This window comes from Arachis ipaensis, chromosome B8 (genome assembly GCF_059453495.1).
Source record: "Arachis ipaensis isolate K30076 ecotype BB chromosome B8, ASM5945349v1, whole genome shotgun sequence".
NCBI lineage: Eukaryota > Viridiplantae > Streptophyta > Magnoliopsida > Fabales > Fabaceae > Arachis > Arachis ipaensis.
In genome coordinates, this window is record NC_142443.1 from 42,792,553 (window position 1) to 42,819,900 (window position 27,348).

The 27,348-nt window shown below is 39.4% G+C and overlaps 1 protein-coding gene and 1 non-coding gene across 4 annotated transcripts; one reads left to right on the forward strand and one right to left on the reverse strand.

Annotated features, from left to right (window-relative positions):
- The first annotated feature begins 629 nt into the window (after positions 1 to 629).
- Positions 630 to 14,509, forward strand: LOC148547831 (uncharacterized). Of its 3 annotated transcripts, none has more exons than XR_015896449.1 (2): positions 630 to 1,224; positions 8,627 to 9,962. XR_015896449.1 is itself a non-coding variant. In XM_088496895.1 (2 exons), exon 2 carries the CDS (start codon positions 11,197 to 11,199, stop codon positions 13,786 to 13,788), a length of 2,592 nt encoding a protein of 863 aa, XP_088353021.1. In that variant the 5' UTR covers positions 630 to 1,224; positions 11,045 to 11,196; the 3' UTR covers positions 13,789 to 14,509. The 3 variants fall into 3 exon arrangements, 1 of the variants encoding a protein (XP_088353021.1); XM_088496895.1 differs by lacking the exon at positions 8,627 to 9,962 and adding an exon at positions 11,045 to 14,509; XR_015896450.1 differs by having other exon boundaries at positions 1,108 to 1,224; positions 9,684 to 9,819.
- LOC148547832 (small nucleolar RNA R71) lies at positions 11,623 to 11,726 on the reverse strand. Its single transcript, XR_015897721.1, has one exon. It is a non-coding gene; the product is annotated as a small nucleolar RNA R71 (small nucleolar RNA).
- Positions 14,510 to 27,348: the final 12,839 nt, after the last annotated feature.

Below are 27,348 nucleotides of genomic sequence, written 5' to 3' on the forward strand. Positions count from 1 at the left end.
GATTCTTCAATATTGTCTCAACTTTAAAGTTTATATTTAGTTATTAAAGACATATTTTAATAATATAATAATAAAAATTTTAAATTTTTCATATATTTAATGTATTAATATTTTTGGTAAAATATTTTTTAATACTTTTAAAATATATTTTTAGAGTACATATCAATAAAACCTTTAAATTTTATTAAGTATATGTAACTTAATAACATATTTAATTTTAAATCAATCATGTTAGATGCATACTAAAATCAGTCATTAAAATTAACTATTAGTATAAAATACATATAAATAAGTTAAATAATATATATTATGGTAACTGATTTTATTATATATAATAATATATAGCATTTTTTATTTTCAATATATCAAAATATAAAAATAATAAATGTTCTAATATAAAAAGAATAATATTTTTTAGACTAATTATGTTGCAAGTCATATTCATTCATTTTCCTTCTTAACTTTTTTTTTTTTTTATCTTTTAGAAATTGCATTATTCTAAAATTAAAAACTATTTACTCGAATTATCATTATTAACTATAAGTTCAATAGTTATACAAAAAGTATGCCCGATTTTCATTTCACACTAAAGGCCCTATAAATATCTCAAAAACGGTTTTACCTTCTTTGTCCCACACTCTTTGAGCTGCTAACATGGCTTATTTATTCCTCTTCTCCGTGAACTTATTATAGGCCACTTACTCAATATGGACACGGAATTGTACCACATTTTACAATTTCTTTTTCTTCTTTTTTCTCTTCATTGTTATGTTCAAGTCACTACTCAAAATGCTTCACTTCCAAACACTTTGGAATTGCAACACCATCCTTGTTCCATTGACTGGCCTTACATATGAGTGAAACCTTTCAAATGTGCTCTCAAGTCCAAAACATTCATATCGATGCTTTATACTTTCATCAATTTGTTCAAAAAGTTTGGCGAAGATGTTTGGGTCTTGAGAGTACATGTGAAATGTTACTCTTGAATATTAAGCCCAATACATGGAATCAAGTTGGAGACCAATTCTGTGTTTGGAAGATAAAGATTTGGTGAAAGAGAAAAGAAGCATTAAAGGAAAATATGGTGCTTTGTTCTGGGGTGTGTATGTGGCTTATAATAGTTGATTGAGAAAGCAGGATTGGTGATTTTTGGTAAAATAATCCCAACAAAGTTCATCAGTGACTATAAGAATTTGAATCAGAGTAGTCCTTATCAATTTAAAGGTAACAATCTGCTCAAGCTATTTTATCTTATTTTGTTTCTTGTTTTCTATTATTCTTGTTTGTTCAAAAAGAATTTTGGTGATTATATGTTTCCCCATTTTATTGATCCTATTAGAATATACTTCCTGTGTAGTTCATATATACTTCTGATTCAAAAATTATTATGCCTTGCAATAACAGGGAACACCAATGTTAATGTTAATGTCATTTTTTTATTGAATTGCTGGAGAAAATATAAGCATAGTTGTTCAGTTTCTTGCACTCTTAATTCTAAGAATTGGATTATTTTTCTTTGGATGGTTGTTTACTTCGTCCTAAATATAATGCTGCATAGTCAAGCACTCCTGCCACATAAAATAGGCCCCAGATTTAGAATTAAAGAATCACAGATTATAATTTTGAAACACTACAGTATTATATTTTTGGTATAAATATGGAGTAATCTACAACCAACAAAATATACTTTACATGACTATAATATTACAAACACTATAATTAGAAGTCATAAAACTGAATTAGGATTTACATCAGAACTAATATGTAACACTGTAACCACGAATTCAAGTCGTAGAAATGAAATCTGTAAGTGTTGTCTGCCTCATGTTAGGCTGCCTACATTACAACACTTTTTGGGTATCGATGCTTCCCTTTTTTTTATAGAGCGATTAGTATTGTTAGAGTAACTCAACTCTAAAAGCTAGCTATTGAGGTGAACGATGTCTAATTTCTTGTAATAAAAGCTTCCCGCCCAGACTTTATATCTGAACAATTTTGGACTCTAACAAGTAACACTAGTATAAGAGGAAAGTAGGATACAACATAGAAGAGACACAAATTGTACATTTTTATAGCCATGGGCTACGGCACAAACATTACTCCAGAAAGGGTGGTTCCTGAACATGTTGACTGAGTTTAAGTTATCCATTGTATTATATATCTAGAAAAAGCATAGAACTGGACGTTGCATTTATTATTATTGCTTTTTTTTTTTTGTCTGAGATAAAGCAAGAGTTTCTAGACTTGCAATGAGTGAAACAAGTGTGTTAAGAGTTGAGTAATTGTGGAGTAAGTTCAACAAGGCTTCATTAGTAGGATTTAGGAGCTACGCCAGGAAAAACTGTTCCAATTCAGTGAGTCAAATTTTCTTTCCCATTTTTGTATGCAAGAAAGCAGCTATAGCCAAGAAAGTTTTGTATCAGAAACTAGCAAGATTGATCATTTTTTAAATCATTTTTAATATAATAACAATTGTTTTAATAGTATTTATATTTTGGACAGTTTAAACGATTTTCAAGTTCAATTACGCCAGATATCTTAAGAAACCAATCGTACCTTGTAAAACAATTAAACAAAAATTCCGGTCTTTCTGCTTCCTGGATTTGACTGAGAAGCTTATGAGCTTGAAATGTAAATTTCTCTATTGTTTTCTTCATGTATTCAGTATTCATCAATAACAATCACAACCAAAAGCACTATGAATCCATGACAGATTCAAAAGAACGATTTATAAGTTTTAACTAGAGTGAGGTCTGCACAATGTGTTAGGTGGTAAATTAATGATAGTATATAATGTAAAGCCCGGTTAATTAACGGCTAATTAACCCATAAATGAGAATTTATTCTAGAAAGCCTAAAATGATATTTTTATGGCTTAATATGATAGAGGAAATTGAGACGAGAATTTCGGTACCAATTTTATGGAAATCGGACCAAGATTGGACCGAACGGGCCAAACCGGTCCAACCGGACCCAAAGTGGGCCCTTGGCCCAACATAACTAAATCAAAACCCTAGTTTTCAGCACTCTCTCTCTCCTCACACAACACCAAACACGCTGAAAAAGAGAGGAAATGGGGGAAGAACACTCTCTCAAACCTCTATCTCTCACTTGATCTTCAAACCACCATAACTTTTGATCTAGAGCTCCGATTGCCGCTCCGTTTGCGGCCACGCGTTCACCGCGGAGAGCTCTACAAAACCCATACAACTAATCTTGAGGTAAGCCATGTGTTTCTGTTCGAAATTCCAGCCCTTATTTTCGAGTTTCATGGGTAAAATGTTGAGATTTTGGGTTCTTTGATGTTATAGGACCCAACTCTCTTGAAGGAGAAGGTTAATCTTGTCTCCTTGGACCTTGGGTGTGGTAAGATTCTCAACCCTAGTGTGATTTTGTTGTTCTATGATGTTTGGGTTTTGAGATGTTGTGTATGAGTATGATGGTTGTGGCTTAGGTTGTGTATGTGTGGGTATTGGAGCTTGATTGGTGACTTTGAAAAGCTTGGAAAGGGTTTGGTGGTGAAAAATCTGTTCTTGGAGGTGTTGAGGCCTTGAGAGCTTGTGGATAAGTGGTTTGGAAGTGCTCCGGGGGAGCTTGGGAAAATCAGCTAAGGTATGGTTTCGGTTTCCCGTATCTAATATGTAATGTGGTAGGAAATACTTAGGCTAGAGGCCCTAAGATAGGCATTGAATTGTTGATGTTGTTGAATGATTGAGATATATGATGTGGTCATATATGTGATGATGATTATTAATGCCTTAGTGGTATGATGTATGAGAAATATGCATGTTGTGATATATATACTTGATGACTGGTTATGGTTGAATTGTGGGTTGAACCATGTTGATGGTGAGTATGATGTTGATTGTGTACAATAATAATTTATTGGAATTGGTGTTGTTGAGAATTGGCATGAGGAATAGTATATGATATGTCAATGTGTTTGAGTTTGAGCCACTTGGGTGAAGTGGGGTAAAATGATGAGATAGTGATTTTGGTAATTTGTGGTAATGTGTCAATGTGTGAGTTGAGGAGGCTTGATGTTGAATTTGATATATTTTGATTGATTTCAAAGAAACGGGATGAACTTGGCATGTTTTGATTGGTTTTGAAAAGAGTTGGAAATGGCTTGTTTTGAAATTGGCACTTTGTGGTTTTGTATGAAAATATGGTTTTTGGGCACACTTTGGCGGGACATAACTTGGACTACGGATCTCCGTTTTGTACCAAATCTGTTTAGAAATGAAATTGGATCCGGGATGTCCATGCCGTTCAAAGAACGGGTGAAAGACGATTTAAAATGAGGAAGTTATGTCCGTTGGAAGATTGGGGTTTAAATCTGTGAATTCTGCAGCTTTTAACTTAGAAAATTTTTAGCAGAATGACCCCTTGCGCGTGGGCGTACCTGGCGCGTACGCGCCGATCTTCCAGAAAGCGCCATCCACGCGTGCGCGTGATGTGCGCGGGCGCGCCGATTGTGCTGCACCCAATGCCCAGCCATTTTCCAGAGAGTTATGCCAGAACTGTGCCAGTGTTGTGCCTGGGGCACGAGAACACCCGCGCGTACGCGTGGTTGGCGCGTGCGCGTCGATTGGCAAATCTTTAATCCACGCGTTAGCGTGCATGACGCTTGCGCGTCGATGAGTTTTTGAGGCCATCCACGCGTGCGCGTGGAGTGCGCGTACGCGTGGCCCTGTTTTCATCCCAAAGTTGATTTTTGAGTTTTAAAAGCCAAATCTCATACTTCTAAGCCTCCGATCTCACCATTTATGTCTTAAATCATTATGACATGCCTAGCTATTAAAAAGGGGCTAGTGAATGAGGTAACTTGCGAGTGAAGCAAGGGAAAAATGAATGATCAATGAGGATCAAGATGATTATGTGAGATGCGGAGGATGGTGGTAGAAGTGCTTGTTAAGCCATGGGCCGAAAGGCTGTAATTGCTACTGAAACGGCTGGTTATGGATTTAACCGTGATCCGGAATGGCTGTGTATAATATGAATATTGGCTGGTTCTGGACTGAACCATGAGCCGGATGGCTGATATGGATGTTGATCCATGGATGAGAATTTATGCATGCTTATGCTGAATTATTGATAATTGAGATTTGCACTTCCACTATCAGAGGCACGAGATCCCTGGGAGGAAGCAGTGGCTAGCCACCACGTGCTCTAGGTGGAGGCTCGAGACTCTGTTGACCCTATGTCGTAAGTGTGGCCGGGCACTGTGAAAGACCCGGATGAGCTCGCCCCCGAAATATTCACCAGTGAGGGTGATGGATATGGATCATGTTTATGATCAAGTTTATAACGAGTATAACTCGAGTTGGGGATGCGCGACAGAGGGACAGTCCAATGGTTAGCTACCAGGACTTGTCGGGTTGGCTCTATAACCGACAGATGATATCATCAGCCACTAGGGACAGGCATTCATCATATGCATACTATGTGAATTGTTTGAGATTGCCTATTTGACTGCATATTACTTGCTAATTGTCTAAATGTCTTAACTGCTCCTATTTGTATATTCTTTGTCTGATATAATTGTGTTTGCTATTATATACTCCTGCTGGTGGTTGGGAGGTTTGAAGGAATTGGAAAGGGAAGTATTAGTTAGACTGAAGAATCTTTAGTCAGATACCCTTATATGGTTTAGCTTGTTTATAAGCTTTGATATTATCTGGAGGAAGTTCTAGGATTGCCTTTGGCTTTCCTCTATTATTATGTATTATATATGTGGAAGCTGTTACCGTGCTGGGGACCTCTGGTTCTCACCCATGCGGATTTTGTGGTTTTCAGATGCAGGACGCGAGGCTTCTCGTTGAGGCATGCTGGAGACTTCTGGATTAGCGAAGATCCTTTGTTCTTGGGACTCTGTTTTGGTTTATATATCTTGTTTAGATACTTTTATCTCCATTAAATAATACAAACTGTGATGACTCCTTCTAGAGGGGATTTTGGAGAATAGGTTGTATGTATTTGTGTCCCTTTGGGTTTCCTTTGGGGTTTCCTTATTTTATTATATGTATATATTATTATGCTCGGACCGGTTATCTTCGCAGCCGGATTTTGAGTCTTGATATTCCCGTTTTTGACACTCTTTATATATATGATCTTGCGTTAGCTTATCTTTTTCTCGTTACGTTATCGATCGGAGTGTTGCGCGTTCGAGTTACGGTTTTTGTTTACCCCTTTTTCTACAAAGGCTCCTAGTTATAATCAATTATTCATACTACTATACGTACTAAATTTTTGTTTTAGAGGTCGTAATACCTTGCCATCTCTGTCTTATGACTTAAGCATAAGACTCTGTATGGTAGAGTGTTACATTATGGTATCAGAGCAGTTCATTCCTATAGAGCCTGAGGGATGGACTGACTATGCTTCTGTGCATTCTCTGTGTGTGTGTTATGTGCTATTAGTATATCTGCTTGATATAATTGGCATAAACGTTCATGAGCATGCATTTGGGACTTTGAAGCACTAGACTTCCGATATTGAGACTGATCAACTTAATATCGATTGTTGGGTGTGTATAGGAACCAGATGGCGCCTCGTGGACGCGGTAGAGGTAGTGTGAGAGGTCGTACGAATGCTCGTGCACCGGAGAATAACCCTAATGACCCGGTGAACTTTATGGCTGCGTTGGAGAACATGGCTGCTGCTATGCAAGCCACTGCTGAGGCTCTTGGTCAGCAGATGAACAACCATGGTAATGATGGAGGTGGAGTTCAGGGTCCGATGACCTTGGCAAACTTTTTGAAGGTTAATCCGCCTAAGTTCAAGGGAACTACTGGCCCGACTGAGGCTGATACATGGTTTCAGGCTATAGAGCGAGCATTACAAGCACAAGTGGTACCTGAAGGACAGCGTGTCGAGTTTGCCACTTATATGCTCACCGGTGAAGCGTCGCATTGGTGGCAAGGCATCCGACGTCTTCTGCAGCAGGGTGATGACTATATCACCTAGAATGTCTTTCAAGAAGAGTTCTATAAGAAGTACTTTCCGACTTCTGCTAGGACGGCTAAGGAACTTGAATTGTTACAGCTGAAGCAGGGTACTATGTCCATATCAGAGTATACTGACATGTTTGAGGAGCTGTTCAGGTTCTCTCGTATGTGCCAAGGGACTCCGGTGGAATATGAGGAATGGAAGTGTGTTAAGTATGAAGGAGGACTCCGTAGTGATATCTTCAGTTCAGTAGGACCAATGGAGATTAGGACTTTCTCCGAATTAGTGAACAAGTGTAGGGTTGCTGAGGAGTGTGTGAAAAGGGCAACCACTGAGAAAGGGAGTCACAAAGGTTCATTTCCACAGAACCGAGGGAAGGGCTTTGCACCTAGAGGTCCGTCTTTCAAGAGGGGAAGCTCTTTCAGGAGGCCCAACAACAACAACAATTTCCAAGGGAAGAAGTTTGGGAAGCAACCTCAGAATGAACAAGCTTGTACTAGGTGTGGGAGTCACCATTCGGGAGTACCATGCAAGGCCGGATGGGGTTTGTGCTACAATTGTGGAAAGGCGGGGCATAAAGCCGCAAGTTGTCCAGAGAAGCAAAAGCAAGGTGCTGGGAAATCACAACAGACTGGTCGGGTGTTCACCACCTCAGCTGTGGGTGCAGAGGGATCCGAGACACTCATTCGAGGTAACTGTGAAATGGCTGGTCAAACTTTAAATGCTTTATTTGATTCGGGAGCATCGCATTCATTCGTTGCATTTGAGAAAGCCCATGAGTTAGGGTTGAAGATCGTAACCTTAGGTTATGACTTAAAAGTGTATAATGCTACCCATGAAGCCATGGTAACTAGACTAGGATGCCCGAAAGTTTCGTTTAGGTTCAAGCAGCGTGATTTTGTCCATAATCTAATCTGCTTACCGATGATCGGTCTTGATCTTATCTTGGGATTGGACTGGTTATCCGAAAACCATGTCCTGCTTGATTGTTCTACCAAGTCGGTGTACTTTATGCCGGAGGATACAGAAGGGCCGGTTGTGGTGAATAATTATTACTTGAATTCAATGATGGTGAACTGTTCTGGAACCGAATGTCAGGGTATCCTGTTGTTAACCGCGGGTGTTTCGGGTGATGATCAAAGGTTGGATCAGATTCCGGTAGTGTGTGAGTTTCCGGAAGTGTTTCCCGATGATATTGAGGAATTTCCACCTAACCGAGAGGTCGAGTTTGCTATTGAATTGGTGCCTGGGGCGGGACCAATCTCAAGTGCTCCTTATAGGATGTCACCGTTAGAGATGGCCGAGCTAAAGTCTCAGTTAGAGGAATTGTTGGGTAAGAACTTTATCCGACCAAGTGTTTCCCCGTGGGGAGCTCCAGTGTTACTGGTAAAGAAGAAAGATGGAAGTATGCGACTCTGTGTGGATTACAGGTGATGCCAAGGCATCATAGGCTAGTTTCACTAGCATTTTTCTGTTAGTTTTAGTTGTTTTATGCATTTTCTTGAGCTTAAAGTAACCAAAAATGGTTAAATGAAGAACAAAGTAATGAACCATCCAAACAATATGATTTTGATGCAAATTCCATGAGTTTTAGTTCTATTACTTAATTGCTATGAATGAAAGATTTCTCATGAAATTTTGCAAGACTTTGATGCAATTGTTTGGATGATTTCAGGGAAGAAGAGGCTAAGCAAGGAAGCTTGAATATCACATGTGGAGTTTAAGTTCCAGTTTAAGCCTAAACTGGAGCTTAAACGCCAAAATCATGAAGGATAAGAAATGCTGGGATTGAAGTTTAACCTCCAGTTTGACCTCAAACTGGAGGTTAAACGCCAGAATGAAAAGCCTCACTTAAGGAGCATTCCACGTTTAACCTCCAGTTTGACATCAAACTGGAGGTTAAACGCCAGAATGAGTATGCCACCCAGGGAGGAGTTCCACGTTTAACCTCCAGTTTGACCTCAAACTGGAGGTTAAACGCCAGAACCAGGAAGAGTACCAGGGGCCATTCCACGTTTAAGCTCCAGTTTGACTCAAACTGGAGCTTAAACGTGTTCGATAGCTTTTCTACTCCAGGGTTGCTCTCTCCATCTCCACGTTTAACCTCCAGTTTGACCTCAAACTGGAGGTTAAACGTGTTCGACACCTCCAGGGCCACCATTCTAAGCTTCCACGTTTAACCTCCAGTTTGACCTCAAACTGGAGGTTAAACGTGTTCGACCTCCAGTATGCCTCCACCCTTTTCCACGTTTAACCTCCAGTTTGACCTCAAACTGGAGGTTAAACGTGTTCGACCTCCAGGGCTGCCCTTCCTATCTCCACGTTTAAGCTTCAGTTTAACCTTAAACTGAAGCTTAAACGTGTTCGACTACATGACTCTCCAGGGCTACCTTCTTCCATTTCCACGTTTAAGCTTCAGTTTAACCTTAAACTGAAGCTTAAACGTGCTTCTACAAATGGCCTCACTGGAAGTGTCTGGCGTTTAAGCTGCAGTTTAAGCTTAAACTACAACTTAAACGCCACTCTTGAAAAAGGTTTCTGGGCCAAAAATATTGTGATTTAAGTTAGTCTTTGAGCACAATTATTAACTTAAACTTACTTTGGTATGAAACCCAATTGAATATCATGGTTTATGGGATTGGGCCTGAAGGATTGATGAGTTTGAAATCTCAATTTATTGAGTCATGTGTCATTATTTGATTATCACTAAGTTGGCTCAATAAATGTTACAGGATTTGGATCAACAACCTCATCAAGATTATGGATCATAAACCCAAGGCAAAAGGAAAGCAAGGAGAGGCCTCAAAGCCCAAGAAGCACAACTGAAGCTCAATATAGAAAGTGTATAAATAGGATAGAAGTTAAGTTAGAGGGGACTTTACTTTCACTTTTAGCTAGTTTTCCTTTTCTTTGTAATTGAATTCAGAGCTATGATTCACTAAACCCCCTTTCATTGGGTTAGGGAGCTCTATTGTAATTCAATGAATCAATAATAGTTTATCTTCTTCTTCAATCTTTTCTCTTGAATTTTGTTAGAAAGCTTCTCGATCTAATTCCATTGAGTAGTTGTCTTGGGAAAGAAACTACTCATACTTGGAATCCTTCGGAGCCTTGGGAAAGGAATGGAGGATTCATGCTAGAGAAGCTTTCTCACAGTGGATTGGATTGGGGTTTGGATGGATATTGTGACATGTAATCCTACCAAATTGTGGTTCATGACATTGTGTGGTATAATCAGTGATCAAGCATCATCTCTTCTTATGAACATTTAAACCAAGGGATTGGGAATTTGTTTGTTTTTAGAGAGCATTGGTGAGCCAAGGAATTGGGATCCAATCATATAAGATTGCCAAGCAAAATTCAATGAATGCATTGGTTGAAGAAGAGATTTACATGTTTTGATTCGGAGATTTCAATATCTCCTAAACCCAATGAATTCCCCATTTCTGATCTACCACTTTCTCTTTACATTCTGCAATTAAATTCATGCAATCACCCCATCCCTTTTAATTTCAGCAATTTAGTTTCTGCTCTTTAATTCATGCAATTTAAGATTCCGCCATTTCAATTTCTTGTCATTTACTTTTCCCGCCAATTTTACATTCCGCAATTCTCATCTAAATCTTAATTCCGCTCAACTAGAACACACTTCTAATCCGAATTGCTCACTCAACCAATCCTTGTGGGATTCGACCTCACTCTATTGTGAGTTTTTACTTGACGATAACCGGTGCACTTGCCGGAAGGAATTTTGCCGATCGTGCAATTTCCTAAATCGTAGCATAACAAGTTTATGCGCATCAAGTTTATGGCGCCGTTGCCGGGGATTGGTTTTCGATTGACAATTCTCAAATTGGAAGCTAACTAGATTGAGCAATTTTCTCTTGCTTTGTTAATTCTGTTCTAGATACTTGTTGAATTTTAATTTCTGCACTTGGTTACATGCTTTCCTTCGTTATGCCTTTAAATTCATGCAACTAACTCACTGACTCACTAACTGTTTGATTTAATTCCTCAATTGATCTAACCATACTCTTCCATTAACCAAGAGTATTTTACTTGTTTGTGTTTGAGCTGTGTTCTTGTATGACAGGTAGGAGAGGAGAGACATCAACTCCTCCATATACCGAACCGGAAAGGACCCTTCATAGACTTAGAAGGGAAGCAAGAGGGAAGAGAGTAGTGGGAGAAGAGGAATCTGAAGGAGAATCTGAGGACAATTTTGAGGAAGCTTTAGATCTCAACATGGATAGAGAAGTTCACAACCATGAGAGAGCTGATGGAAACGATGCCATCCCTGAGAGGAGGGTTCTTAGTTCATACATAAACCCAACCTCTGGGAATTGTGGTAGTAGCATCCAGAAACCACCCATTCAGGCCAACAATTTTGAGCTCAAGCCACAGCTAATATCACTGGTGGAAAATCATTGTTCCTTTGGAGGAAGTGCTAATGAAGACCCAAACCAACATCTCACAAAATTCCTGAGAATTTGTGACACTGTGAAGTCCAATGGAGTCCAGGAAGATGCCTATAAACTGCTCTTGTTCCCATTTTCACTTAGGGACAAAGCAGCTAAGTGGCTGGAATCATTCCCAAGGGGGAGTCTAACAACATGGGATGAGGTGGAAAGCAAGTTTCTGGCACGTTTCTACCCTCCACAAAAGGTCAATAGGCTTCGATCTGAGGTTCAGACTTTTAGACAACAAGATGGTGAAACCCTCTACGAGGCATGGGAGAGATTCAAGGACTTGACAAGGAAATGCCCACCAAACATGTTCCATGATTGGGTGCAATTGCACATCTTCTATGATGGGCTTTCTTATGAATCAAGGAAGGCTGTAGACCATTCATCAGGAGGTTCATTGAACAAGAAAAAGACTGTGGAAGAAGCCATTGAAGTGATAGAGACAGTGGCTGAGAATGAGTACTACTATGCATCAGAAAGGCACAACACTAAGGGAGTCATGGAGCTGAACCATGTTGATACAATTCTAGCCCAAAACAAGGTGTTTGCCAAGCAACTAGCAGAGCTCACCAGGCAATTAGAAACAAAGCAAGTGGCTGCAATACACACACAAGATCAAGAGGAAGTAGGCATTGAAGGAGGTGATTGGGATGAGGCTAACTATGTGGGAAACCAACAAAGGCAATCATATGATCCACATTCCAACACTTACAACCCAGGCTGGAGAAACCACCCAAACTTTGGGTGGGGAAACCAACAAACCCAACCACAAAACCACAAACCTTACAACCACAACCAACATAACAATTCCACATACCAAAACTCCAACCAAAGATCATACCAAGCCACACAAAACACTTACCCCCAATCATCATATCATGGCCAAAATAATCAACATACCCAACCTAATCCGAACCAACAATTTCAAGATCAATTAAATCGAATAGAAGGAATTATGGCAACCATGAGTCAAGACATCATTGAACTGAAGAGCTTCAGGGATGATGTGAGAACTACCTTAAGAAACCATGGTGAAAAACTCAAAAGGATGGAATCTCAAGTAGGAGAGCTATCTCAACAGGCACCCAAATCAACTGCAGTGTTCCCTAGTGACACAGAAAAGAATCCTAAAGGGGAACAAAAGAGAGTAAGATGGGAAGAATGCAAAGCCATCACCATAATGAAGGAAGGTGTGGAAGAAGTTAAGCAAGAAGGTGGACTTGAGCAAGCCAAGGAACTGCAAAAAGGCATGATGGAAGTATACCAACCAAAAGCACCATTTCCTGAGAGGTTAGGAGGAGGTGAAAAAAGGAAAACCTATTCAAGGTTTCTAGAGACATTTAACTTTCTTCATGTCAATATTCCCTTTCTTGAGATTCTTCATCAAATGCCCACACACATCAAGTATTTAAAGGAATTGTTAAGCAAGAAAAGAGTTTTGAAGGGAGGACAAACGGTAACAATGAACAAAGAATGCAGTGCTCTCATCAAGAAGGACACACTCTCTAAGAAAACGGACCCAGGAAGTTTTCATATCCCTTGCATCATAGGGGAAACAAAAATTGACAGAGGATTCTGTGATCTAGGAGCTAGCATAAACGTGATGCCCCTAACTCTTATGAAGAGGCTACAACTGAATGAGGTGAGATCCACTGATGTAATCATACAACTGGCTGACAAAACTCAGAAGCAAGCTGAAGGGGTAGTTGAAAATGTGCTGGTGAAAGTGGGGGATTATTATTTCCCCACAGACTTTGTCATTGTGGACATGGAGGAAAGCTACTTACACCCTATCATTCTGGGCAGACCATTTCTAGCCACTACTAGAGCGCTCATAGATGTAGAACAAGGAGAGCTAATTCTGAGAATACATGATGAACAGCTCATTTTCAAAGTCTTCAAACCTGCATCTGAGCCTGAACCAGAACCTGAAAAGCCTAAAGATGATAGTAGCCATCCGTGTTTGGAGGAAAGTAATCCAGCAGCTGAGACTCTAAAACAGTCATGGGAAGGCAAACAAGAGTTGCAAGAGTTAGAACCACAAGAATCAGTAGAAACAGATCAGAAGGATCCTCCTGACATTAAGGTCAATGAAGAAATCCTCAAGAGAAAGGGAAGAGTGATAGGGAGATTGCCAAGAGGATGGAGAAACAAGAAAATTCCCACTGAAGGTTTTTCTCCGGGAGATAACGTGATATCAAGTCATTATCTGCCAATCCCACCTGGCCTCAAAACCATTCCTTCCCAGCTCCCTCAAGTGTTCACAATCAGGAAAGTTCTCTCTATGGAACATTTAGAGGTCATGAATGAATCAAGTGGGGACGTTTTCATAGTGAGAGGAGAAGACGTCAAGCACTACAATCCACCCTAACAAGGGACAACCGTCAAGCTAGTGACGTTAAAGAAGCGCTTCATGGGAGGCAACCCATGTTTTTTAGTATCCTTAATCTTTAGTGCTTTGCTTTACATCTAATAAAGCATGGTTTCTTATGCATGAACTTGAATCCTCAGGACAACTATTGATTAAGCGCACTAAACCTTGCATGTAAATTACAATTGGTCTCTAAGTTTGGTGTGCCTGATGGCACTCCCAAATCTTACTCAAATTGAATTCCATCTTTCATTCAAGGTGCACAACCAAACATTAAGTTTGGTGTTCTTTTTGAACACAGTTTATGAAAAGCAAGAAGTTCCTCTGGATTTCAAAATTCATGACAAGTATACCATTCACATGTTTTAATACTTTGGTTTCAATTACTTAGGGTAGTCACTTTGTTTAGAATCAAAGAGCCAAGGTGACTATGATTTATTAGAATTATGCACACTCATTAAGGACAACCAATATGGATTTCATGTCATCAGGAGACTTAACCAAACACTAAGTTTGGTGTCCAAATAATAAGTGTGCATACATGTAGAAGTCACGGCTATAAGCTCATAAAGACAAGCATTGATTTACATGTGCAAATACTATTCATAATTCACATGGACCGAAAAATGATAGCAAATTTGTTTGTTTGTGCAGGTACAAAAGAAAAGACAAAAATGGAGGAAAAAGACAAAGGGAGGTACGTGCTTGGTCAAAAAGAAAATTCACAAATCTTTGAAACTAACACATGGGAAAAGGAAGTTCTGCAAGAAAAGAAAGCTACATGTACAACCTAATGCATCCAGAATACTTCCAAGAAAATGAAAAGCCAATCGTCCTTATCTACAATTCATATATTTACCATCAAGCCACCCTTCACAAACCACCCTAGCCGTTCATTTTTCACTCATGGGCACTATAAAGAACCACTTGGGGAACGAGTCCCACACCACCAATTCTCCTTCATACACATTTTCCTTCATCATAGCATAACTATCTCTTGCCGAAAACAACCTCACCATACCTCCAACAACACTTCTTGCTTCACCTTGTCAACTTTAGCTTGTCACTTACCAAAACTAAAAAAAAAAAAACCAATGGCAGCTTCATCTAGCCACAAAAGAAGAAAAGACAAGCAGCCAATGGAGGAAAACAGGGAATTCGATGCATGGAGATACAGATCAGTGTTCCATGAGATTCAAGCCGAATGGATGAGACCTAAAACGGTACTAGCTGAGGTTCCCTTTGACCTTGAAAAGGATGAGTTCCCAGGTGTTTGGGAAAAGATCAAAAAGAGGAAGTGGGAGCTCCTAACTAAGCCAATCACTAGAATCAACATCAACTTGGTGAAAGAGTTTTATGCAAATGCAGTAAGGGAGGATCAAACCAAGAACCCCACATACAAAAGCTATGTGAGAGGGGTGGAAGTTGACTTCAGTCCCAAAGCAATCATGAAAACTCTTGGCCTGAAAAACATACATTTCAGCCAAGCAAGTTATGAAGAAAGGATGATAGGTGAACCTGACTATACAACTATTGCTGAAGACCTTTGTGCCATCAGAGCTGAATGGGTGAGAAAAACAAGAGGGGCTCCAAGAGTCTTGAGAAGGGGAGACCTAACACCTGAAGCTAAAGGGTGGTATGCAATAGTTAGGAGATCCATCCTACCCACTGCAAACTCTTCAGAAATAGTCCCTAAAAGAGCCATCTTGCTACATTGCATTATGGTTGGAGGAGAGATCAAAGTTCATAAACTCATTGCTGAACAGATACAAGAGTTTAGTGAGAAAAGTGACCCTGAATCCTGGCTCCACTTCCCTAGCACTATCATTAGACTATGCATCGATGCCCAAGTACCACTTGAGGATGAAAGACCTAATTGGCTATATCCTGGACTGGCCATAACTGCGCACAGAATGACTCTTGGCCCAACTCCTCCAAGACATACAAGAAGAAGAAATGAAGAAGGGCAACAAGTGGAAGCCGAGCAAGAAGCAGAACAAGAAAGACAGGAAGGAGAAGATAGAGAAGAAGAGCAAGAAGAGCAAGCAACTCCTGAAAGAAGACAACGAATTCCCAGAGACCCCATGGATATGAGCAGAATGCAGGAAATCATGGAAGGAATGTCTCAACAATACATGAGGTCTCAGGAGAGACAAGAGGACTTTCATCTAAAAATGATGGATATGCAAAGGAACTTTGAATCAAGATTCTTCGATCTGCAAAGGGAACAAAATTTACACTTACAGGAATCCTTCAGCCACATATGCCAACACCAAGATGCCAATGTCTTGGCAATCAAGGAAGCCACCACTTTACAGAATGCAAGATACTCAGTCCAAGCTGATTACAACATCAGTTCGCAAATCAAGCTTAACTACATAGGGGAACATCTACACAAGATGGACCCAGCATTCCCAGCTTATGATGAGTATTTCAAAGGGAGGAAAGAAGGAGAAATAAACAAGGCAATGATCCTTGAAAAAGGAGTGGAAGAAACGATGAAAAAGGCTGGATTCTGGAAAAAGCTCATAAGAAAAGACAAGGGAGGCACAAGTGGTCAAAAAGAGGCAGGAAGCAAGAAGAAGCAGGATCCCAAGAATTAAGAAGAACCAAGCAATAAATAAGAGGTGGTCTCGTTCCTTAATAATCAAATGATAATTGGTGAATTGTCTTTATGAACGTGTTTTCATCATAAGTCATTTAAGTGTTATGTGGAGTTTTTTTTTTTTTTTTTTTTTTTTTTTTTTTTTAGTATGTGTGCTTGTTAAGTGCTTTGAATAAAGTGAATGCCTGGATGTTTGGATATAACTTCACCTTCTTAAACAAGTGCGTGCCATGCTTGTTCTGTTTCCAAAAATAAAAGAAAAAGTTTGAACAAAAGTAACTTGGCTAAATTAGTGACAAATCAAGTAGAATTAAGTGGTGGTATGCATGCTTGATTGTTTAGTCAGATCACTAAAATTAGAGTGTAGAATTATCATTTTTTATGTAGAAAGTAAAAATTGTCTATGGATCTTGATGAATAAATGTCTTTGGCCATGAAAAAGAAAGAAAAAGAAAAAGAAAAAAAGCCATGGAAAAAGGCAACCAAAAAGCAAAAAAATTGAGAAAATAAGCTAGGTACCTATGGTTTGAACTTCTGAGACAAATGCCTGTGGTGTTTATGTATTAAGGATATGCTTGGATGAATAGGTTCTGAGGAGTGTTTCAACACTTGGTAACTTGGGTTAACTAACCCGGGATTATCAACCAAAAGTCCATTATCAAGAGCAACCTAAATACAAAACATTTAGTCACACAAAGAGGTGCTGGGCACCAATGTCTCAAGAAGACATGTGAACTAAAATGCCTAAAGTGGATATGTGTAGTGCACTGATAAGAAAAAGAAAATGCCAAAGGCTTGTGCAACACATGACACTAAGCAAACAAGGAGCAAAAGAAGCTCTAAGAAAAAGAAAAGAAAAACAAAGAAGAGAAAAGTGCCAAAGACATAAGAATAACAAGAGGCCATAGCAATTTTTGATGGATGCAATGAAAAAGTGATAATCCTACCTGATAAGTATGAAAAAGTGATGCTGCAACTTTCTGCATAAAACCCTTCTGATGAACTTCAAATGCTTGCTAATATAGCCAATGTAATTGCTTTCTGTTTCATACTCTCTTCTCAAATAACTCAGGACTTGCTTAGGGACAAGCAAGTATTAAGTTTGGTGTTGTGATGCCAAGGCATCATAGGCTAGTTTCACTAGCATTTTTCTGTTAGTTTTAGTTGTTTTATGCATTTTCTTGAGCTTAAAGTAACCAAAAATGGTTAAATGAAGAACAAAGTAATGAACCATCCAAACAATATGATTTTGATGCAAATTCCATGAGTTTTAGTTCTATTACTTAATTGCTATGAATGAAAGATTTCTCATGAAATTTTGCAAGACTTTGATGCAATTGTTTGGATGATTTCAGGGAAGAAGAGGCTAAGCAAGGAAGCTTGAATATCACATGTGGAGTTTAAGTTCCAGTTTAAGCCTAAACTGGAGCTTAAACGCCAAAATCATGAAGGATAAGAAATGCTGGGATTGAAGTTTAACCTCCAGTTTGACCTCAAACTGGAGGTTAAACGCCAGAATGAAAAGCCTCACTTAAGGAGCATTCCACGTTTAACCTCCAGTTTGACATCAAACTGGAGGTTAAACGCCAGAATGAGTATGCCACCCAGGGAGGAGTTCCACGTTTAACCTCCAGTTTGACCTCAAACTGGAGGTTAAACGCCAGAACCAGGAAGAGTACCAGGGGCCATTCCACGTTTAAGCTCCAGTTTGACTCAAACTGGAGCTTAAACGTGTTCGATAGCTTTTCTACTCCAGGGTTGCTCTCTCCATCTCCACGTTTAACCTCCAGTTTGACCTCAAACTGGAGGTTAAACGTGTTCGACACCTCCAGGGCCACCATTCTAAGCTTCCACATTTAACCTCCAGTTTGACCTCAAACTGGAGGTTAAACGTGTTCGACCTCCAGTATGCCTCCACCCTTTTCCACGTTTAACCTCCAGTTTGACCTCAAACTGGAGGTTAAACGTGTTCGACCTCCAGGGCTGCCCTTCCTATCTCCACGTTTAAGCTTCAGTTTAACCTTAAACTGAAGCTTAAACGTGTTCGACTACATGACTCTCCAGGGCTACCTTCTTCCATTTCCACGTTTAAGCTTCAGTTTAACCTTAAACTGAAGCTTAAACGTGCTTCTACAAATGGCCTCACTGGAAGTATCTGGCGTTTAAGCTGCAGTTTAAGCTTAAACTACAACTTAAACGCCACTCTTGAAAAAGGTTTCTGGGCCAAAAATATTGTGATTTAAGTTAGTCTTTGAGCACAATTATTAACTTAAACTTACTTTGGTATGAAACCCAATTGAATATCATGGTTTATGGGATTGGGCCTGAAGGATTGATGAGTTTGAAATCTCAATTTATTGAGTCATGTGTCATTATTTGATTATCACTAAGTTGGCTCAATAAATGTTACAGGATTTGGATCAACAACCTCATCAAGATTATGGATCATAAACCCAAGGCAAAAGGAAAGCAAGGAGAGGCCTCAAAGCCCAAGAAGCACAACTGAAGCTCAATATAGAAAGTGTATAAATAGGATAGAAGTTAAGTTAGAGGGGACTTTACTTTCACTTTTAGCTAGTTTTCCTTTTCTTTGTAATTGAATTCAGATCTATGATTCACTAAACCCCCTTTCATTGGGTTAGGGAGCTCTATTGTAATTCAATGAATCAATAATAGTTTATCTTCTTCTTCAATCTTTTCTCTTGAATTTTGTTAGAAAGCTTCTCGATCTAATTCCATTGAGTAGTTGTCTTGGGAAAGAAACTACTCATACTTGGAATCCTTCGGAGCCTTGGGAAAGGAATGGAGGATTCATGCTAGAGAAGCTTTCTCACAGTGGATTGGATTGGGGTTTGGATGGATATTGTGACATGTAATCCTACCAAATTGTGGTTCATGACATTGTGTGGTATAATCAGTGATCAAGCATCATCTCTTCTTATGAACATTTAAACCAAGGGATTGGGAATTTGTTTGTTTTTAGAGAGCATTGGTGAGCCAAGGAATTGGGATCCAATCATATAAGATTGCCAAGCAAAATTCAATGAATGCATTGGTTGAAGAAGAGATTTACATGTTTTGATTCGGAGATTTCAATATCTCCTAAACCCAATGAATTCCCCATTTCTGATCTACCACTTTCTCTTTACATTCTGCAATTAAATTCATGCAATCACCCCATCCCTTTTAATTTCAGCAATTTAGTTTCTGCTCTTTAATTCATGCAATTTAAGATTCCGCCATTTCAATTTCTTGTCATTTACTTTTCCCGCCAATTTTACATTCCGCAATTCTCATCTAAATCTTAATTCCGCTCAACTAGAACACACTTCTAATCCGAATTGCTCACTCAACCAATCCTTGTGGGATTCGACCTCACTCTATTGTGAGTTTTTGCTTGACGATAACCGGTGCACTTGCCGGAAGGAATTTTGCCGATCGTGCAATTTCCTAAATCGTAGCATAACAAGTTTATGCGCATCAACAGGCAGCTGAACAAGGTCACCATAAAGAATAAGTACCCATTGCCGAGGATTGATGATCTCATGGATCAGTTACAAGGAGCTGGGGTTTTCTCTAAGATTGATTTGCGATCCGGTTATCACCAGATAAGGGTGAAGGGTGAGGATATCCCTAAGACCGCTTTCAGGACTCGTTATGGTCATTACGAGTACACTGTAATGTCCTTTGGGTTGACGAACGCTCCTGCAGTATTCATGGATTACATGAATAGAGTGTTCCGTCCGTTTCTGGATAAATTCGTGGTTGTCTTCATTGACGATATACTAATTTACTCCAAGACTGAAGAAGAGCATGCGGAACACTTGCGGACCGTGTTGCAGATTTTAAAGGAGAAGAAACTCTATGCGAAACTGTCTAAGTGTGAGTTCTGGAAGAGTGAGGTGAAGTTTTTGGGTCACGTGGTGAGTAAGAAGGGAATAGCCGTAGATCCAACCAAGGTAGAAGCTGTGATGGATTGGAAGCAACCAACCACAGTAACTGAGATAAGGAGTTTTCTGGGTTTAGCTGGCTATTACCGAAGGTTCATCAAAGGCTTTTCGCAATTAGCTTTGCCGTTGACAAAGTTAACTCGCAAAGACACTCCGTTTGTTTGGACTCCTGAGTGCGAGGAGAGCTTTCAGACATTGAAGAAAAAGTTGACCACTGCACCTGTGTTAGTGTTACCTGAGCCGAATGAGCCATTTGAGGTGTATTGTGACGCCTCATTGAAGGGTCTAGGGTGCGTGCTGATGCAGCACCATAATGTGGTGGCGTATGCCTCACGACAGTTGAGACCTCATGAAGTTAGTTACCCTACGCACGATTTGGAACTCGCTGCGGTTGTGTTTGCCTTGAAGGTGTGGAGGCATTATCTCTATGGGGTTAAGTTCCAAGTTTTCTCTGATCATAAGAGCTTGAAGTATCTCTTTGATCAGAAAGAGCTTAATATGAGGCAGAGAAGGTGGATGGAATTATTGAAGGACTACGACTTTGAGTTAAATTACCATCCTGGAAAGGCGAATATAGTGGCGGATGCGTTAAGTCGAAAGTCGTTATATGCGTCTTGGATGATGCTTCAAGAGGAGAAGTTGCTCAAGGGATTCGAGAGTCTAAAAATTGGTGCTCGAGAAGTATCTGGAACCTTGTGTTTGAGCCGATTAGAAATCTCGAGTGACTTTAAGTCCGAACTCCTAAAGGCTCATGAAAATGATGAAGCGTTATGGAAGGTGTTACCGGCTATCGAGCAAGGAAAACAGTGGAGAGTGTCGGAAGAAAAAGATGGGTTATGGAGATTCAAGGGTAGGATCATTGTGCCGGATGTTGGCACTTTGAGGCAAGATATCTTAAAGGAGGCACACAAAAGCGGATTCTCCATTCACCCGGGAAGTACTAAGATGTACCATGATTTAAAGGCGATGTTTTGGTGGCCGGGTATGAAGAATGATGTGGCGGAATATGTTTCAAAGTGCTTAACTTGTCAAAAGGTAAAGATTGAACATCAAAGACCTTCCGGGATGTTGCAACCCTTAGAGGTTCCGCAATGGAAGTGGGAAAGTATTGCAATGGACTTTGTGTCGGGATTGCCAAGGACTAGGACTGGTTTTGATGCTATCTGGGTGATCGTGGACCGACTGACGAAGTCAGCTCACTTTTTACCCGTTCGGATGACTTACACCCTTGAGGAGCTAGCTCGGTTATACATAAAGGAGATTGTGAGACTCCATGGTGTACCTGCTACTATAATCTCTGATAGAGATCCTCGTTTCACTTCGAGGTTCTGGGGTGCATTTCAGAAAGCTTTTGGAACTCGATTAAGCTTGAGTACAGCGTACCATCCCCAAACAGATGGTCAATCCGAGAGGACGATCCAAACACTAGAGGATATGTTGAGAGCTTGTGTTTTGGACCAACCGGCGAGTTGGGATCGGTATATGCCGTTAGTAGAGTTTGCATACAATAATAGTTACCATGCGAGCATCGGAATGGCTCCGTATGAGGCTTTGTATGGGAGAAAATGTCAATCTCCACTATGTTGGTATGAAGCTGGAGAGAAAGGCTTGTTGGGGCCGGAAATGATAGCTGAGACCACTGAACAAGTCAAGAAGATCCGAGATAGGATGCTTACGGCGCAGAGTCGTCAAAAGAGTTACGCCGATCAAAGGCGGAAGCCCTTAGAATTTGAGGCAGGAGATCATGTTTTCCTGAAAGTTACTCCAACTACAGGAGTAGGTAGGGCGATTAAGGCAAAGAAGTTGAATCCTCGATACATTGGTCCATTTCAGGTCCTGGAGAGGGTTGGACCGGTGGCGTATCGGATGGCTCTACCACCTTATCTCTCGAACCTGCACGACGTGTTTCACGTGTCGCAGCTTCGAAAGTACACTCCTGATGCTAGCCATGTGTTAGAACCTGAGTCGGTTCAGTTAAGGGAAGATTTGACGCTTCCAGTGGCTCCGGTCAGAATTGATGATACTAGTATTAAACGGTTGCGTGGAAAAGATGTTTCATTAGTCAAAGTGGCATGGAGTCGAGGCGGTGTTGAGGAACACACTTGGGAACTTGAGTCGGAGATGCGAGCGGATTATCCGCATTTATTCTCAGGTAATTGCATTTGAATTTTGTGGGCAAAATTCCCAATTAGGTGGGTAGAATGTAAAGCCCGGTTAATTAACGGCTAATTAACCCATAAATGAGAATTTATTCTAGAAAGCCTAAAATGATATTTTTATGGCTTAATATGATAGAGGAAATTGAGACGAGAATTTCGGTACCAATTTTATGGAAATCGGACCAAGATTGGACCGAACGGGCCAAACCGGTCCAACCGGACCCAAAGTGGGCCCTTAGCCCAACATAACTAAACCAAAACCCTAGTTTTCAGCACTCTCTCTCTCCTCACACAACACCAAACACGCTGAAAAAGAGAGGAAATGGGGGAAGAACACTCTCTCAAACCTCTATCTCTCACTTGATCTTCAAACCACCATAACTTTTGATCTAGAGCTCCGATTGCCGCTCCGTTTGCGGCCACGCGTTCACCGCGGAGAGCTCTAAAAAACCCATACAACTAATCTTGAGGTAAGCCATGTGTTTCTGTTCGAAATTCCAGCCCTTATTTTCGAGTTTCATGGGTAAAATGTTGAGATTTTGGATTCTTTGATGTTATAGGACCCAACTCTCTTGAATGAGAAGGTTAATCTTGTCTCCTTGGACCTTGGGTGTGGTAAGATTCTCAACCCTAGTGTGATTTTGTTGTTCTATGATGTTTGGGTTTTGAGATGTTGTGTATGAGTATGATGGTTGTGGCTTAGGTTGTGTATGTGTGGGTATTGGAGCTTGATTGGTGACTTTGAAAAGCTTGGAAAGGGTTTGGTGGTGAAAAATCTGTTCTTGGAGGTGTTGAGGCCTTGAGAGCTTGTGGATAAGTGGTTTGGAAGTGCTCCGGGGGAGCTTGGGAAAATCGGCTAAGGTATGGTTTCGGTTTCCCGTATCTAATATGTAATGTGGTAGGAAATACTTAGGCTAGAGGCCCTAAGATAGGCATTGAATTGTTGATGTTGTTGAATGATTGAGATATATGATGTGGTCATATATGTGATGATGATTATTAATGCCTTAGTGGTATGATGTATGAGAAATATGCATGTTGTGATATATATACTTGATGACTGGTTATGGTTGAATTGTGGGTTGAACCATGTTGATGGTGAGTATGATGTTGATTGTGTACAATAATAATTTATTGGAATTGGTGTTGTTGAGAATTGGCATGAGGAATAGTATATGATATGTCAATGTGTTTGAGTTTGAGCCACTTGGGTGAAGTGGGGTAAAATGATGAGATAGTGATTTTGGTAATTTGTGGTAATGTGTCAATGTGTGAGTTGAGGAGGCTTGATGTTGAATTTGATATATTTTGATTGATTTCAAAGAAACGGGATGAACTTGGCATGTTTTGATTGGTTTTGAAAAGAGTTGGAAATGGCTTGTTTTGAAATTGGCACTTTGTGGTTTTGTATGAAAATATGGTTTTTGGGCACACTTTGGCGGGACATAACTTGGACTACGGATCTCCGTTTTGTACCAAATCTGTTTAGAAATGAAATTGGATCCGGGATGTCCATGCCGTTCAAAGAACGGGTGAAAGACGATTTAAAATGAGGAAGTTATGTCCGTTGGAAGATTGGGGTTTAAATCTGTGAATTCTGCAGCTTTTAACTTAGAAAATTTTTAGCAGAATGACCCCTTGCGCGTGGGCGTACCTGGCGCGTACGCGCCGATCTTCCAGAAAGCGCCATCCACGCGTGCGCGTGATGTGCGCGGGCGCGCCGATTGTGCTGCACCCAATGCCCAGCCATTTTCCAGAGAGTTATGCCAGAACTGTGCCAGTGTTGTGCCTGGGGCACGAGAACACCCGCGCGTACGCGTGGTTGGCGCGTGCGCGTCGATTGGCAAATCTTTAATCCACGCGTTAGCGTGCATGACGCTTGCGCGTCGATGAGTTTTTGAGGCCATCCACGCGTGCGCGTGGAGTGCGCGTACGCGTGGCCCTGTTTTCATCCCAAAGTTGATTTTTGAGTTTTAAAAGCCAAATCTCATACTTCTAAGCCTCCGATCTCACCATTTATGTCTTAAATCATTATGACATGCCTAGCTATTAAAAAGGGGCTAGTGAATGAGGTAACTTGCGAGTGAAGCAAGGGAAAAATGAATGATCAATGAGGATCAAGATGATTATGTGAGATGCGGAGGATGGTGGTAGAAGTGCTTGTTAAGCCATGGGCCGAAAGGCTGTAATTGCTACTGAAACGGCTGGTTATGGATTTAACCGTGAGCCGGAATGGCTGTGTATAATATGAATATTGGCTGGTTCTGGACTGAACCATGAGCCGGATGGCTGATATGGATGTTGATCCATGGATGAGAATTTATGCATGCTTATGCTGAATTATTGATAATTGAGATTTGCACTTCCACTATCAGAGGCACGAGATCCCTGGGAGGAAGCAGTGGCTAGCCACCACGTGCTCTAGGTGGAGGCTCGAGACTCTGTTGACCCTATGTCGTAAGTGTGGCCGGGCACTGTGAAAGACCCGGATGAGCTCGCCCCCGAAATATTCACCAGTGAGGGTGATGGATATGGATCATGTTTATGATCAAGTTTATAACGAGTATAACTCGAGTTGGGGATGCGCGACAGAGGGACAGTCCAATGGTTAGCTACCAGGACTTGTCGGGTTGGCTCTATAACCGACAGATGATATCATCAGCCACTAGGGACAGGCATTCATCATATGCATACTATGTGAATTGTTTGAGATTGCCTATTTGACTGCATATTACTTGCTAATTGTCTAAATGTCTTAACTGCTCCTATTTGTATATTCTTTGTCTGATATAATTGTGTTTGCTATTATATACTCCTGCTGGTGGTTGGGAGGTTTGAAGGAATTGGAAAGGGAAGTATTAGTTAGACTGAAGAATCTTTAGTCAGATACCCTTATATGGTTTAGCTTGTTTATAAGCTTTGATATTATCTGGAGGAAGTTCTAGGATTGCCTTTGGCTTTCCTCTATTATTATGTATTATATATGTGGAAGCTGTTACCGTGCTGGGGACCTCTGGTTCTCACCCATGCGGATTTTGTGGTTTTCAGATGCAGGACGCGAGGCTTCTCGTTGAGGCATGCTGGAGACTTCTGGATTAGCGAAGATCCTTTGTTCTTGGGACTCTGTTTTGGTTTATATATCTTGTTTAGATACTTTTATCTCCATTAAATAATACAAACTGTGATGACTCCTTCTAGAGGGGATTTTGGAGAATAGGTTGTATGTATTTGTGTCCCTTTGGGTTTCCTTTGGGGTTTCCTTATTTTATTATATGTATATATTATTATGCTCGGACCGGTTATCTTCGCAGCCGGATTTTGAGTCTTGATATTCCCGTTTTTGACACTCTTTATATATATGATCTTGCGTTAGCTTATCTTTTTCTCGTTACGTTATCGATCGGAGTGTTGCGCGTTCGAGTTACGGTTTTTGTTTACCCCTTTTTCTACAAAGGCTCCTAGTTATAATCAATTATTCATACTACTATACGTACTAAATTTTTGTTTTAGAGGTCGTAATACCTTGCCATCTCTGTCTTATGACTTAAGCATAAGACTCTGTATGGTAGAGTGTTACATATAATATATTTTAATAAGTATTATATTGTTTAAAAATTAATTAAAAAATATATAAATTAATATTAAATTTGATGTGTTTTTTATTTAAAATATTTTATAATACAAATTTTTTTATATTGAAGTTGTACAAAGCTGTGTGTCTTCATTTATTGTTTTTATTTTTGTATTTGTTTTAAGGTTTAATTACTTTGTCGGTCCTTATAGTTTAAACGAATTTTCATTTAGTTCCTATACTTTTTTTCTTTTCAATTAGATCTCTATACCATATCATATTTTGTAACTAAGTCTTTACCGTGACAAAAACGTTAAAATTAACGGAATATTCTATTAAATTATACAGAATATTCAATCAAGTGTTAGGTTATATTCGTTTTGTTTAACGAAATATTCCGTTAATTTCATCGTTTTTGTCATGGCAAGAAAATAATTATAAAATCTGATGGTATAGGAACTCAATCGAAAAGAAAAAAAGTATAAGGACCTAATTGAAAATTTAGTGAAATTATAGAGACAAACAGAGTAATAATTAAACCTTGTTTTAATTGACAAACTTAGTTTTTTTATGTGGTGTTTGTCTTCCTTTTTTTTATTTTCAGTTATTGTTAGACTTGTTTCTTCATATGTTCTTGTGAAGATATGTTCATTCTGAACGGTTAGCTTGTATTTATTTTCTATTGTCTTTTTTGTTCTATCTTTGTATGTATATTCTTCATCTGAAGATGTGTCTAGGATTCATTTATATACTTTTTTTTATTTCTTGATTAGTATGTCATCTAAATCTGATGATATTAGTATTGGTAAAGTTAGTTCTTATAATTAATAAAGAATATAAATGAGAAATATAAATTATTATAAAATTTGTGTAATATTACCTATTTTATTTGTTATAATAAGGGTTGAGTTTCAGTACTTTTTGTTGGGACAAATATTTTAGTAACAGTGTATTGTTTAGAACCTTTTTAAAAGTTAAAATCATTTACTTTGACTTTTAATATAAGTGTAATAGATTTAAGGCAGTTGTGTCCAATCATTTTTTTATTTTCTATGAAATAGCACAAAAAATTATTATAGCACTTTTGATTTGCAATCTTTAATTTAATTTTTGAATATGTAATAATTATTGAGTTAGTAATTTATAATTTGATAGAATTTTTTATGATAAGTATAATTTGATAAAATTTGATAGAATTTTTTATAATTTGAATATGTAATAATTTTTTATGTTGTAGCGTGAAAACTTCATTTTTCGTATTTTTTGTAGATTTTT